The sequence below is a fragment of the Leptosomus discolor genome, chromosome 1 (assembly GCF_034619465.1).
Source record: "Leptosomus discolor isolate bLepDis1 chromosome 1, bLepDis1.hap2, whole genome shotgun sequence".
Lineage (NCBI taxonomy): Eukaryota > Metazoa > Chordata > Aves > Leptosomiformes > Leptosomidae > Leptosomus > Leptosomus discolor.
This window is the reverse complement of record NC_141391.1, coordinates 209,740,562-209,754,786: the sequence shown is the minus strand read 5'-3', so window position 1 is coordinate 209,754,786 and position 14,225 is coordinate 209,740,562. Positions and strand designations below refer to the sequence as shown.

Below are 14,225 nucleotides of genomic sequence, written 5' to 3'. Positions count from 1 at the left end.
CTGAGATGGTTTCCTATTCCTTATGCATGAATGTAAGTCACAGTTTGTAAATAGTCTCTGAGCCTGAGTCCAAGAACAGCATCTCAGTACTTTGCTGATGGTTTGCAGCTAAGTAGATGTCGGGTATCCTCCATCACTAGTGGCATATTCCTGAACTGAAGTCAGCAGCTGGTTGGTCTTCATTTCCTGGTGACAAAGAAATCTCTATCCTAAGTGGTAGATGTTTGAGACCTAACCCCCACAACAGAAGAATTTTACTGTTGTGTCAAGCAGCCACTTAGTACACAAGTCTCTTTTTAACTCCTACACGTATAACACCTTGGCTATATTTATAACACTGACTTTGTTCTCAGACAGTGTTGAGATGTGACCTGTCTGGCTGCTTGCCTGCAGTGCAGGCTTCCTAGGCTGCTATAGAAATAGCTTTCTCTTTTCTTCGGCTCTCAGTGAAATCTAGAGTATAAGAAATGAGGTCTCATGATGTGTTATTAAATATGATAACCTAAAATATGTACACATTGGAGTTATTGTGACATATGGAATCAAGGCCAGATCCTCACAGAAAAAAAGAAAAAACAAAAGAAAAAACATTCTTAATGCTTGCCCAGGCTGAGACCTATCATTATATTGCGCGCAATCCGTGGGTTGGTTGACCAGCCCAGAGGGGCTGCCTATGCTACAGGAAGCTGAAGCTGCCTGAAATCTGCATGGTAGTGTTCTTTCCCTAATAAGACATTAATGCTCCTGGTATTGTTTAGTATGTGCTACATAACTGAGCTTGCAATGAAAGAATTTTGTAGGCTTCTTTGCTTTGCTACTTAAAATATTCCAGTTGAAGCAACTGAAATTTTATATCCCTTGCATCATGCTGATTCCTTAGCCTGAATGATCAAATACACAGCTGAATTGAACAGAACAGCTCTCAGCAAGAGTATAAATAAGGCTCTGGTTTACCTCTGGGTCAATAGCACTCACTCTACCATTTCGCTCCACCTTTAACTACTTCATTTGTGAAGACTGTCTTCATCAGACATTATGAAATTATGGATTTGGTCTGATTGTTCATTCCGGCAGCCAGTCTAGACAAGGGGTCTGTCTGAATTAGACGTGACCAATTACCTTATGAGAGGAAATGGAAGAAGAATCCTAGTATTGTGCGTCCTAATCCCCTCACTGTCTCCCAGTCCTGCCTTTCCTGCATTCCTCCTGGTTGCTCAGCTGAAGTGGTAGGTTGGACAGTATTCAGCACTACACATGCCTCTTTTGATGTGCATCTCTTCTACAGCCTCCTACTGAATTAAGAGCTTTAAGTGGCATCAGACCTATTTTCCCTTTCCTTCTCAGACCCCAAACACCCTACAGCTACTGTCCTTGCACTGCCTCTCCAGATAAATGTGCCAAGGCAGGAGGGTGCTGAGAACAGACCCATTGACATGAATTTGACAGGTAGCTGAAAAAGTCTCCTCATTGTAGGAACTGAAGCCAGGAGTTCTATGTGATAATTGCAAGCACTTTTATTGCAGATCCATTCTTTTAGTCTTCCCTCCCCTCGTTTTTTTTCCTTTTCTTTTTTTTTTTTTTTTTTTTTTTTAATCTCTGGGTTATAAGAATGGATAATGGAAGTTTGGTAATTAGCAACCTCTACAGGAAGCTGTGGGATGCTTGGGAGAGCCAGTGCCCGAGATAGCTTCACAGAGTCTGTGAAATCAGGCAGTGCTCTGCTGACCTTTGAAAGCTGCTGGTGGATCTGCCCAGTGGTCTGATGGCTAGTGCCAGTGCTGTGAAAACAGAGGAGAAAACTGTGGATCAGGTGACTCAAAACCACAGCAGACATTGCTTTTGAAGCAGTACAAATCCCCTACGGGATCACACAATTAAAGGGGATTAAAATCCTAGTCTTGCTGTTGCTGAAGTCACTGCCAAAACTTCTCTTGGCCAGTGAAGAAGAGGCTTGGCCCGGTTGGTGCTGTTAGCCACAGCTCTCCAAGGGTTGCTTTTTTCTTTGAAAACTTTGTCTGAAGTGAAAACAGGAGGTTAATTCTGTGTGAATGCCTGGTAGTGTCCATTAGTTTGTCTGGGTGAAGTGTGAAATATTTGATGTTGATCTATAAAGCCCTCAGTCCCTTGAGTACTGCTGGACTTGCAGCCAGCCTCTTTGCATGTGATACGGCAAGGGTCTGCAGAGCAGCTCTGGATTGCACATCTTAGAAGAAAGGAGAATGCGACACTAACATAGCATTGTCAGAAGAACAAAAGAAAAAGCTTAATTTTTAATTTAATTTTGTCCTTGTTTTGCTCTGATCCCCTTCAGTAGCCTAAGTGTTCAGTTTACCTAATATCCCACAGGTTTGGGAAGACAACACGGGTGGTTGTTTGATGGTTAATTTCTTCTTTGTATCAGCTAGGATTGCTGGAGGAAATGGAATTTATGTTCACAGTTTGGAATTGATTTTTCCTTTCTCTTAAGTAGCTTAATTATTCAATATCCTGGGCTTTTGTCTTCTGAGCCTAGAGAGTTTAAGAGACACCTCAATGAAATAGAAAGGTTTGGTCATTTATGATCTGATGCACATTAAGGGCAAATTGAATTAATGTATTGTGAAGTCTGATCCTATGTGGTGATCTTTGGGAATAGTTACTTAACTGTCATTTGTACTTTTCAGTCTTCTTGAAAGGCAGAAGTATAGAAACAAATAATTAAAAAATCACTTCACCCTTTTTAAAGTAATTATTTAAATCATAGAGCTGTTTTGATTTTTTTGAAACTAGCATCAAAAGTTATGTCACTACAATAGACATTAAACCCACAATGATTTGATTCCTGAACACTAGTGGGATTTTAAACATCACTGTAGGTGGTAGAGTATGTCAACACCACTTCTGTAGGCAATCTCTCTTCTCTAACAGTAGCAAAGTCTCTATACCTGTAAAGACTTCACTTTACTCCTCTGAGCAATCAATTTGCCTTCAGAAGGACTCAGTATGGGTTTCAGTATGGGTTTCAGATTAAGCATGCTTTTAGGAAATTAATGAAAGGAACAAATAAAAGCATCCTTGTTGGTAATTCAAAACTGTAATAAAACTTCAAATTGATGCTTACAACAATTGAGTTGTTGATTGCCCACTGAAAAGACCAGGAATAATTTTTAAATAATTTCTTTTCTTTATCTTCCTCTATGCCCTTGTTCTGTGACCCAGGAATTAATCACACTGTATTTGAGAACTGCAAGGAAGGATCTATTCTGGTATCTCCTGTATCATTAGCCTTGTTAAAAATAACAAGAGAGAGCATTTGCTGCTTTCATTTAAAATGGGCTGAACTGTGTCTGCTGTGAACATTATTCAGCAGTCCCTGGAGAAATTTAAGAGTCAGCCAGAATCCCTTCTGGGTCTCCTGTTGCAACACAGTCTATCAACGCTTTCCCAAATAGAAGCCAGTGCCTTTAAAGTACAATCCAGCTTTTAATTTGAATAGAAATGAACAATGCATATTTTTTTCTGAAAATAATTTTAGGTTTTTTAGATTTGTTTGTCACCATAGAGTGAACAGGATATGTTAAAACAATAAGTGAAAATAATCCAGATATAAAACAGAGACGCGGACAGAGACATCTCAACATCAGTGCTGAGATGACAGCCACATGATCTAACACACCTTCACTTTGTGTGTTAGCAGAACAGTTTGTGTAAGTGAGTCTTTCTCTGCAGCCACACCAGGATAATGAATATGTATTTGTTCTCAGGAAACGATATTCCGACTGGATACTCAGAACTTGGAGTCTGGCAGGTTGAAATGCCCTTTCGATCCTCAGCAGCCGTTTGCTTCAGTGATGGCAGGTGAGAAACCATCAGAGCCCAGGTGCTGCTCTCAGACGTGTGATGGATTTGTATGTGAGCCTGGGGTAAGAGGCTCCGCAAATGTCATCGCTGGAACTCGTCTGGTCTTAGTCGTGTTTCAGTGCTGGTTTGTGCTCTCGGAGCTGGGGGAGCGTTCCATCTGCAGACACCAAAGAGCTGGAAATGCAGCAGCACAGAGACACTTGAGCAGCTGAGAAGCCTCTGCCGCTTGAGCAGGAAGGCAGTTTCATCCTCACACAGTCATTTCTTCTTTAAGAAGTCAACAAAAAAAAACCCACATGGACAGACAATGTTTGAAGCGCTTCTGGGCCTCTTTCTGCAATTATCAATATGTTCTGCCCTTTGAAGTCTGCTGACATCCACTATTTCCATAAATACATTTTTGAGGTTTCTATTTACTCGAGTAGCCACTTCTGAAGCTGGAAGCCTAGGAACAAGATAGTGCAATCTGCCTGCTGCGTGCATCGCAGCGCTGTGTGGTCTGACATTTGGTGCCGAGGAATGTCAGCTTGACCTCTGGATTTCAAATCACTGTAAGAGCTACTTTTGTCATGGTTTGGTTCATAGCTTTGGACAATTTTCATTTAACTTGTCCGTCAAGCATATGAATACAAGATAAGAGTGAAGCACCATGACGTTTTCATTTACAGCCAAAGAGCAGTGGTGACAATGCTTTGAAGTATTGGTCACTGTGTTATAAAAAGAATATGACTAATGTTCAGTCTTTATTCTGAGATAATAAGATAGATGATTTGTGATTCTGACCCAACAGATGGGGCAGGACTTCCTTTATTAAAAACAATAGATTAAAGCCAGCACTTATTCTTCTCAGGGACCCCTAGTACTGTGTAATGACCATGAAGCCTATTTTTAAAATGGTATTCTAGAAACTTTAACTTTTTTTTTTTTTAATGCAATAGAATTCCATGATTTATTATAGTGTTGGCTAATTTCAGTAGCACTCTAGTGCTTTGACTGCTCTACTAAATCCTGTGAAATGAAGAAGCTGCTGTGTTTTAGCTAACTAAAACATGTACTTTGGTACGTAAGAATTTTCAAGCTAGATAAAATTAATGGTCAGGGTATTCTAGCATCTCTTCTTTGACTGTGCCTGGTGTCAAGTGCTTCACAGTAATGTACAAGGAGCCAGTGCAACTCAGTAAAGAGTTACAGGCCTGACCAGAGAACATGTTCTTGGCCTATCTTTTGATAATTACTTTATTCCCCAAAGTGCTAAGAAAGCAGTATAGCTCACAGATAAGAGACTGTATTGGGATGCAGTTCTGTCTCTGTCACTGACAAGAGGACTAACCTTTGGCATGTTACTTCTCTCTGCCTAGTTTTATTTACCTGCTAAATGGTGATAAAGATTACTTGTATCCTTCAGAAAACACTTTGAAATCAGTTATACATATATGGGCTAAATAATACTTCATCATATTTTCATTCATGTACGTAGGTTAATACAATTGCGAAATTTTAATTCTCTATAGAAATGTGTGATCTCTCTTTGAATTCTACACAGCATTTCACCTCAAGAAAATTCCACAGAGAAATTTGAAAAGCTAGTCTTTTTGACTGAAAAAAAAAATCACCTGCTCATCATCCATTTTCTATTACAAATTACCGCTCACCAAAACTGTTCTGGACATAACTGGAATTTGGAATGAGAGATACCAAAAGCTGAGAGAAATGCTGAGAACGCCTTGTCAGCAGAGCCTAAGCAAGAAGAGAGAATTTCTGTTAGCTCTTCAGATTTATTGATCACTGAGTGCCTGTCAGTTAGCAAACACTAATTACCCTGCCCGTTCCTCATTATGACAAATACCTTTCAGAATGCACTATTGTTTCTTTACAAAGGCGGCATGCTGTCTGAAAGATGTGCTTTCCAATACTGTCATAGAAATAATACATAAGAAACAATAATAATGAAGTTAAAAAAAAGCTGATAGCTATTTTTTTGCCAAATTAAGTACTTGAGGATTGTGGGTTGTGGTTTTGGTGGGTTTTTTTTTTCCCCCTTGATCTTACTTAGTAAGTGCATTTGCATCTTTTGCAAATGAAAACACAAACATCTGTGTTGAATGATATTTATTCTGCATTCACTCTCAACAAAGGACTTCTCTCTAAAAGATCTCATGAAATGTTTCCACTCAGAGTATCAGAAAACTTGGAGAAGGAGCTCCTGAAAGGGGAATTTTATGTAGCATATAGTTTTTTAAATTGTTATTGTTTATGAACATGAACTTTTTTTCTTTTACAAACTCCAGGGATTTATTGTTGCAAGTCATTAAACAAAAACCAAACTCCTCCAACAAATAAAGCTATCTTGCTGTTTTGCAGAAAAAAAGAGAATTGTAAAGTGCACTATGTGGTAAAAAAAAAAATTCACAGTTATACTGTTTCTTTGCTTCTTTTTAGAAATGTACTGAGATCTGAAGGAAAACAGAAAATATTGTGCAGTTCTTAAGGTTGTGAAGTTTTGCATTGCTCACAAAGCTCGCAGAAGACTAAATAGTAACTGCAATTGCAGCAAGCACTCTGTACTATATTATTGGTATAGTTTCCTTCTGAGACTTATTCTGGCTGCCTTATTCAAGCAAGATGTCTCATTTATTTTAGTGGGATGACTCGTTATGTTAAAATGATCATGTTTTGGGTCTATAGCCATATTCCTACCATTAACACATTACATAGTTGAGAAGAATTCCCATAGTGCCTAAATTTCTCCTTGTGAATGAAATGTTGGATGGAGATCCCTATGCCAGGAAAGGGCCAAGCTGCAAAGTTCCCATAGTGAAGAATCCTTCATGTTTACCAGCTCAAGCCCAGGAGCAGCGAAGCCATCAGGGCCATGGCAAGCCTGGGACACAAGAGACAGCTTAAATGGATAGATGGTCATGTCCTCGCCAAGGCCCCCAGGCCCACGGTCAGTTCTCACGGAGTAGGATGCTCAGATTGAATACACCTTTATATCCTTAAGAGCCCAGCACTCATTAAAGGCTGGGGAATTTACATTTCTGAGTGCCTAGAAGATCTGAAAATTAGACTTGGAGTCCTTTTCTCAGGCATATAATTACAAATATTACCCTCATTTAAATGTAAGTAACTCACAGAACCCAAAATAACATTAAAATATAAGCCAACAATACTCTAAAACATTGAATTATTTCATAGGCCAATTAAACATAGGTGATGTTCACGCAACAAAACATAAATAGTTTTAATTTTGTTTACCCCACAGCTGTAGAAATCCTATTTCTTTTTCATTTGCAGACGAGTATCTTTATGCTGGAACAGCTTCTGATTTCCTTGGCAAAGACACTGCTCTAACACGTTCCCTGGGCCCTTCTCACGACCACCATTACATCAGAACTGACATTTCTGAACATTACTGGCTTACTGGTAAGATCCCAAACATATGCTGCTGTCATTTGCATTGTCCCTGCCTTTCTGAAGTTAATAGCCCCTTTCTTATATAAATATATGTCCAGTAACTATAAATATAGATATAGTATCATGGTATCTTTGGATTACGTAGGCTTTTTTTTTAGAATCTCAGTGGAACAAAAATGCGCTTGAGTAAAGTCACAGAGGTGAAAATGCTAATTAAGGAAAGAGTAGGACCATAAGACCTAATCATTTTTTCCGTCTTTGATCTATACATCTGTATGTAGTCCTGTAATTGGAGTAATATCATGACTTAAGAACTTCTATTTCCATTCTTCTTGGAATAATTTTTTTTTAACCCTTTTTTCCGATCACTTCGTAAAAGCTGTTCCGTACAGCATGTTTAAATGACAGACTAGAAATTCCATGTTTTTAGGTAGGAGGTCTTTTTTTTTTTTTTTCCCTTTTTTGAGGGGGAAAAGTACCCTTTGTTGCTATGAGGATCATTTTAAAACCACTAAGGGCACCCTAAAATAGCTTCTCAAGCAAAACAGTGCTTTTTCTTGCCCATTAAAAAAAAACGTTTTGAGCTAGTAAACCCTCTAAAAAACTGGCTGCATTACACCCAGCCAGTCTCAAACCACACACAGAGTAACATGGAAAACTTCACTCACAAGCTAACCCTGCTCAATTAAAGCATCCCCCTTTTAGCCGTCAACTGTCTTTAAAGATGTGGCAACACTGGCCCTGATTCAGGATGCCTGTGTAACTATTATGGGTGTATTGTAAAGCCAGGGCCCGCTGACCACAGGGTTAAGTTGTCTTCCCAGCAGACAACTTCTGAAAGGGATAATTTTGCCTCTTAACTCTTTCAGACCTCAACAAGAGGAAATGTCCTTTTTTATTATTCCACCCCCACACACACCCTTTCCCTTCTTGTAAGCTTATGTTTCTGTCTAGATGTAACTCCATAATCTCAGGATTTCTGCTATGAGATGAGAAGGAAAGGAGAAGCCACTTAAAGTCATTTTACCTCTCTAAACAGGAGCAGTCCTTTGGACGAATAGAAAAATCTCACATCTGACTATGCTGACCTACCCCACTTTTATCTCCTGTGCTCAAAACCTTTCTTGTCCCACCTCTCATATGTCCTGACTCTCTTTTGTGCGCATGCCTTGTGCAATGTAGACCAGAAATGGGCTCTAAGCGATACGGACCAGGATGGGTCCTTCCAGCAGGAAGTTCTCTAACTGTAACGAACCATGCAACTGAATATACAATTTTATCACCGGTGGCCTGCTAATGCTCAGCATGGAAAGATGGTTGGCGTAGCCGCTTTCCTAAGGGATGCTGTAACATCCTAAAAATGATTTACTGCAGTTTGGTCCTGAGGAGCATCTGGTATTATCATTAGTATAGATCCACCTTGACGAGCATTACAGGGTTCAGTTCCCAGCCCAGAAGAACTTATAGCTTAAATATCCAGTTCCAAACATGCCTTTATGCTATTAAGGTTTCTTCATGAGCAGTTTGAGGCAAGGGAACAGTGCAAGAACATAGAATAAAATAAAGGTTTCAGAACTGTTTATGTGTTTCAGTTTTGGAGGCTGGGTGGGGGGTGTCTGCCTTCTTTCTTTTAGATTGATTCATGTTTTGTTCTATGTTCACTTCAGTGCCTGTATTTGTGAAAGTTTTCTAAGGAGAATAATATATTAATATGTCTGGTTTTGAAAAACAGCTTTAGTATGCTAGACTGTGATGTGAAAACTACCCCACACAATATAAACACTGAAGACCCCATATATTCTTCAGGTTTACCTTGTTTGCAACCATATAAAAACCTGCAGCCATGCCCTGCCTAAGACTTCACATACACAATCCGTGCAGTGTTATACTAAGAGACATAGATATAAACTAAGCGCTTTTAATATTTTGAAACAGTCCTTTTAAGGTTGGAGAAAATTTTGAGTGCAACTCTAAATGATGGGATCATTTCTGCAATAAGCCATAAGGTAGCCAATATATTTCTAGTTTATTCTGTAACATTACCAATTACATACGTTTGTGCTTTCAGATGATATTGGTATAAAGAAAATATTTACTTGATTTCAGGTTTAAAACTCCCATCTCATCTAAATCTCCTCTTCTCTAAATCTACCACCCGTTTACCAAGCATGTGTTAGACCTCCAGGAAAAGTTGTGCATACTTGAGTAATTGTACAATTAGAAATAAATTATTTCCAGGCGTGACTCATGTTTTACTTAGGATAAGCATAAAATGTATAACTTGTTTTTTTCAAGAGAGCTGAGGAAGTTTTGCCATAATGGACCTTAATATTTTAAAAATTTAGTCTTATTCTGTTTCTGGAAACAGGATTATCCTTTCCTGAGGGAAGGGACGGCAAGACAAAGCATAAGGGAAAAATGCGTAGGATACCTTCCAGTTCCTTGCAGGGCATCTGTATCTTGACTAATTAAGACATGTCTTAATCTCAATGACTGAATAGCGGCCCCACAAAGGAGAAAGGGAGGAAGGCAGCTAATCTTTCCCATGACTCACACTCATACAGGCTCGTACTCCTGCATGCAGTGGCACTGAAGACAGAGACGATGCTGCCTCTGCTCAGACTGCAGCCCTTCTGCAGAGCTGAAGGATCAGGCGGTCCGGCAGCCACTGACCAGAGCTGCCTCACCTGTGGCCAGGGCTGAGGACAAGGCACATGTCACTGGTGGCCCTTCTCTGGATGGCAAAGCACCCACTGGAACAGTCTGCCTTGCTCCAACCCAGTGGGCAGAGGAAGGCGTCCCGTGGTGGGATACCCAAGCCCTACATACAGGCAGGCACTAAGCAGCTGCATATTCTTCCCTCCTTTATAGGAAGCTAAAGCTGTAGTTGGAAAGGGTGCTTCCCTGAATTGCATTCATCTTTTTTTAACTTTTTCTTTCATTGCAATTAAGTCGTCTCTGCCAGGGCAAAGACTTGCAGGCAATGACTTCTTTATATCCTGTGAACTTTGGATAGGATTCAGCTCACTTAGCTCTAAAAGGCAAAAGTTAGCATCCTGTCTGAGCTCAGTCATTTCACTTGTCTGTCTGTAATTTACAGAGAGAGGTGACACTTCCAGAGGATGAGTCACCCCACCTATTGTAGGAATCTGTCTTAAAATAGGATTATTCATTGTCACTTTCTTCCTTGTGTTAGGAGCGTGAGGTAAATGAGGTGAGCAGTATCCTTTGCATTTTATCATGCCACATATTTCTGGCACGAAGACCTGCTGCCTCCCACTGTTTTGGGTTGCTTTTTGATTTCTTCATGTTCTGGAATTTGCTGTTCATTTGCTGTCCTCTTTTTCTGAGCCTAATGACTCTTACTTCTCTGTAAGTCTTACTAAGGCATGTGTGGCTGCACTATCTAAAACTACTGCTGGTGTTAGAAGGGTGTGAGAGCAGGCAGGTAACCAGCAGCAAACCTGACCACTCCAGCGAACCCAGCAGCAAAGGACTAGGTGTAACGGCTCTTCCCACTAGGCCACGAGAGCAGGAGTAACACCTGAATTTATTGTACTATCTGTCGTCAGAGCTTGTAATGCCTTTAATTCCCTATTTGGTTAAATACAATTTAGCCATGAAATTGATATGTGGGAAAACCTTCTATTGAAGCAATATGGGGGGACAACTGTGTGTATAGGAAAACAAACAGTGGTTTAAAATCGTCATCATATAATTTGTTTCCCTTGCAAAGAATCCAAAAACCTAGTTCACAGTTGGTTTAAACACACATTTCTATGTTGTATGATTATAAAAGATGAGACAAAGATCTCACTTGCAGAATATAATGTGCTTTTCAGACCATGATCTCTGTCATTAAATTGTTTTCAGTCTCTTTGTCTTCATATCTTTTACAGTGTATTTTTGTTTGGATTTCACTTTCAACTTCAGTGTTTTCAATTGTGATTTAAAATCATTAAATATTTGTGTTCCCTTAATTTGTTAGAGATTCTTCTAAATGTGTTCCAGGAATTGGTATTGAGACATTTGTTTTTGCATTTGGATTGCCAAGTAAAGCAATGAAATTTAATTTAAAAACTCCATATATTCAGAGTTTTGTTCTGTGAATGTGGATAAAAAAAAAAATCTATGTGAAATTCAAAAGTATGCTGCAGAAGTATTTCACAGGTTTTCCTATTAAATGGCTATTTCGCTAACCGCATATTTAAGAAACTATACTGGAAGCGTATTTATGTATTTATTCATGCTTTGAGATCTAATCTTCAAAGCAGCCTTACAGGCCCTGAGGGGTAATTGAATATTTTCTTTAGGCTCATTTTGAAATCCTAACTTAAATTTATAGAGCTTGATGGCTGCATCATTTCATTTTTCTGCTGACGCCATTCTCTAGTGTCAGAAAGGTTTAAAATGGAAGCAGTGCTGTGGCTATTTTGACCCATAAATTTACTCTTCTGTCATGAAGGTGCACATTCAGCACTTAAACATGTCCCATTTTGTCTCAAGCCTTCGCCTGTAAACTTTTTAATCAAAGACTGTCTTTTTGTCCTGTGTGTACTGTAGAGTTCATGGTGAAAATTCCTCAAGGCTAATGCAAAGTAACAATCATTATAAAAGGGACAAAGACATGGAGATACATTAAAAGCTGATAATAGTATTCCCCACATATCACCAGTGTGCTCTGTTTGCTCTACCATCCTACGCCATCATCTTTAATGCTTTCTACTGCAGCCTGCCTGCTCATGGGGGACAAAGACTGTGTATTTTATTGCTGAAAGAATGTATTTTAGAGTCAAGGGCCTCTTTGCACTGTATTTGTATAGCTACTTCTATTTAAAGAAAAACATCATTGATCCAAGGGCCCTGAGAAGAGCTCATCTATTGTAGACCGTTGGGGAATGTCTTAAAAATCACTTCCCCAAGTTTCTGGTTTGCTTGTGCAAGACAGTGTTTGTTGCCTGCTCTGTTGCAGTCAGGGGCCCCTGGAATTAGTTAAATTTCTGATTTTACTGCAAAATTTAAAGAAAAAAAAATACCAAAACCAAAAAGCCCACAACTACTGAGCAGGTAGAGCAGGACAGGAGATCACAGAGGGCGCTGACGAAGACAGTGAAGGACATGTATTAAATTCTTGGTGCAGTAAGCATGCCTATGAGCTGCAGGCAGAGACACCCAAGCTTGCTTTGGAAGAGACTGGAAGTAAAGTAATGGCTCAGCAGGTCAAGGCAAGGCGCACTGTAGCATTTCTTGCAAAAAGCAGATTTAAATAACCCAAACAAATGGTTACATTAATATAGCTCATCTGTTTTCATGCACAACAAGGAATTGCGTCCATGAGACTGACCAGTCAGTTGGAAATCCCAACGTGGCACTGTATTGAATTTGGTAGATATAGCCAGTAAGATTGTTATAGCACAGGTATGTAGGAAACTTTTAACTTGGAAAGTTGTCATTTATATTGAATTTTTAATCCCATGGATCAAGAAAGGTTCTTTCATTCCTTTGCAAGCTATGTCTAGTAAACAGTAAGGTATTTCTGTACCCATAACTGCTGCAATGTGTAATGAAATTAATTTAAGTTCTGCCATGTGATTTCAGAAAGTCTACTAGCTTGGTATTGGCAAAATCAGTAAGACAGATTTTTGTACACAATGTTTTGTACTGAGAGTTATCCTATTTTCAAAGAGAGAATGATAGCCAGTGCTGCATATTTATGCAAGTAGTAATGAGATATATACACAAAAACATCACACTGAGAGTAAATACTTCAGAATCTATGGTGGATTTTGCTTGGAGTTAGTAAGAAACTTGCCACTACATGTCTATATAGTGATACTTTGATTTCACTGGATGATGCAACATAAACTCAGATATTGAAGCAGAAATTTAGTAGAAAGGATTAAGACTTTTCTTCAGATTTTTAAAACCTTTTTTTGGGAACTTCTAGGAGCGAAATTCATTGGAACTTTTCCTATCCCGGACACCTATAACCCAGATGATGACAAAATCTACTTCTTTTTCCGAGAAATATCACAAGATAGTGGCACATCTGACAAAACAATCCTTTCCCGAGTTGGGAGAGTTTGTAAGGTGAGGATTCTATCTTTTTTTAATTTATTTTTTTAAAAAAAAAAAAAAAAAGGAAAAAAATGTTTGTTTTTTTTCTGTGAGAAATCTGTTTTCCACTTCAGATCAGAAGGAAATAGTGTTGTTACTCAATGAGCCATCACAATAATTTTTCTGACCATAGCTTACTAATGCTGTCTGAAATTTACTTGTCTGAAAAATAGACTTGATATTGACTGTGTAGCTCTTTTTAAAAAGCTAAAATGCTTATAAATTATAATCCTGTGTCTAAATGATAATGTGTTTACCTTCAGATATGCAACAGTGACCTGCTTTGTTTCATAAGCTTTCAGTGAGGATTGACTTGTCAAAGTGTACACAATGGCAAGGTATTTGGGTTTTTGTGGAAAGTGCCCACTGAATGGAGGGCTATACAAACCCATCCCTTCAGCCTAGCTCAGTACATCATTCCTGGGCATTACTGAGAGCTGGGGTCAGTCATTTGTTTCTGCACATTCCTGATAATCAGTTGGGGTGAGGGAAGGCTAAAAATGTATATAGTTTCTGAGCTACACCCACATCTGCAAGGAGGTTTCCTCCCCTGGGAAGCAGAGCAGACCTTGACCTGTTGACCAGGAGGAACCCGGCCCTGGGTCTGCTGCAGTGTGAAAAGTTTGGTTGGTGCCTGACCTCCTTTAAATGATTACTCCCTTCACTTTCTCTTTCATTATGCTTGGTTTTGCCACTTAGGAAAGATTTCTGCCCCTATAGTATTATGAGTGCCAACTCAGATTTTCATGAGCTGCACTCTTTTTTTAAGAAGCATCTCTGTCAAGGGCAGAAGACTTCTCAAGTGATAATGGGAAGATAAACCAATTCCTGCATATGAAGACAGCAATCACCGT

The 14,225-nt window shown here is 39.2% G+C and overlaps 1 protein-coding gene across 1 annotated transcript in view; it reads left to right on the top strand.

The window, feature by feature from the left end:
- Positions 1-14,225, top strand: part of SEMA3D (semaphorin 3D) — a 141,291-nt gene that overhangs the window by 77,918 nt on the left and 49,148 nt on the right. Inside the window, exons 6-8 of the mRNA XM_086480808.1 lie at positions 3,744-3,837; positions 7,135-7,263; positions 13,202-13,344. Coding sequence (XP_086336934.1) covers positions 3,744-3,837; positions 7,135-7,263; positions 13,202-13,344 — 366 coding nt within the window. The remainder of the gene's footprint in view (positions 1-3,743; positions 3,838-7,134; positions 7,264-13,201; positions 13,345-14,225) is intronic.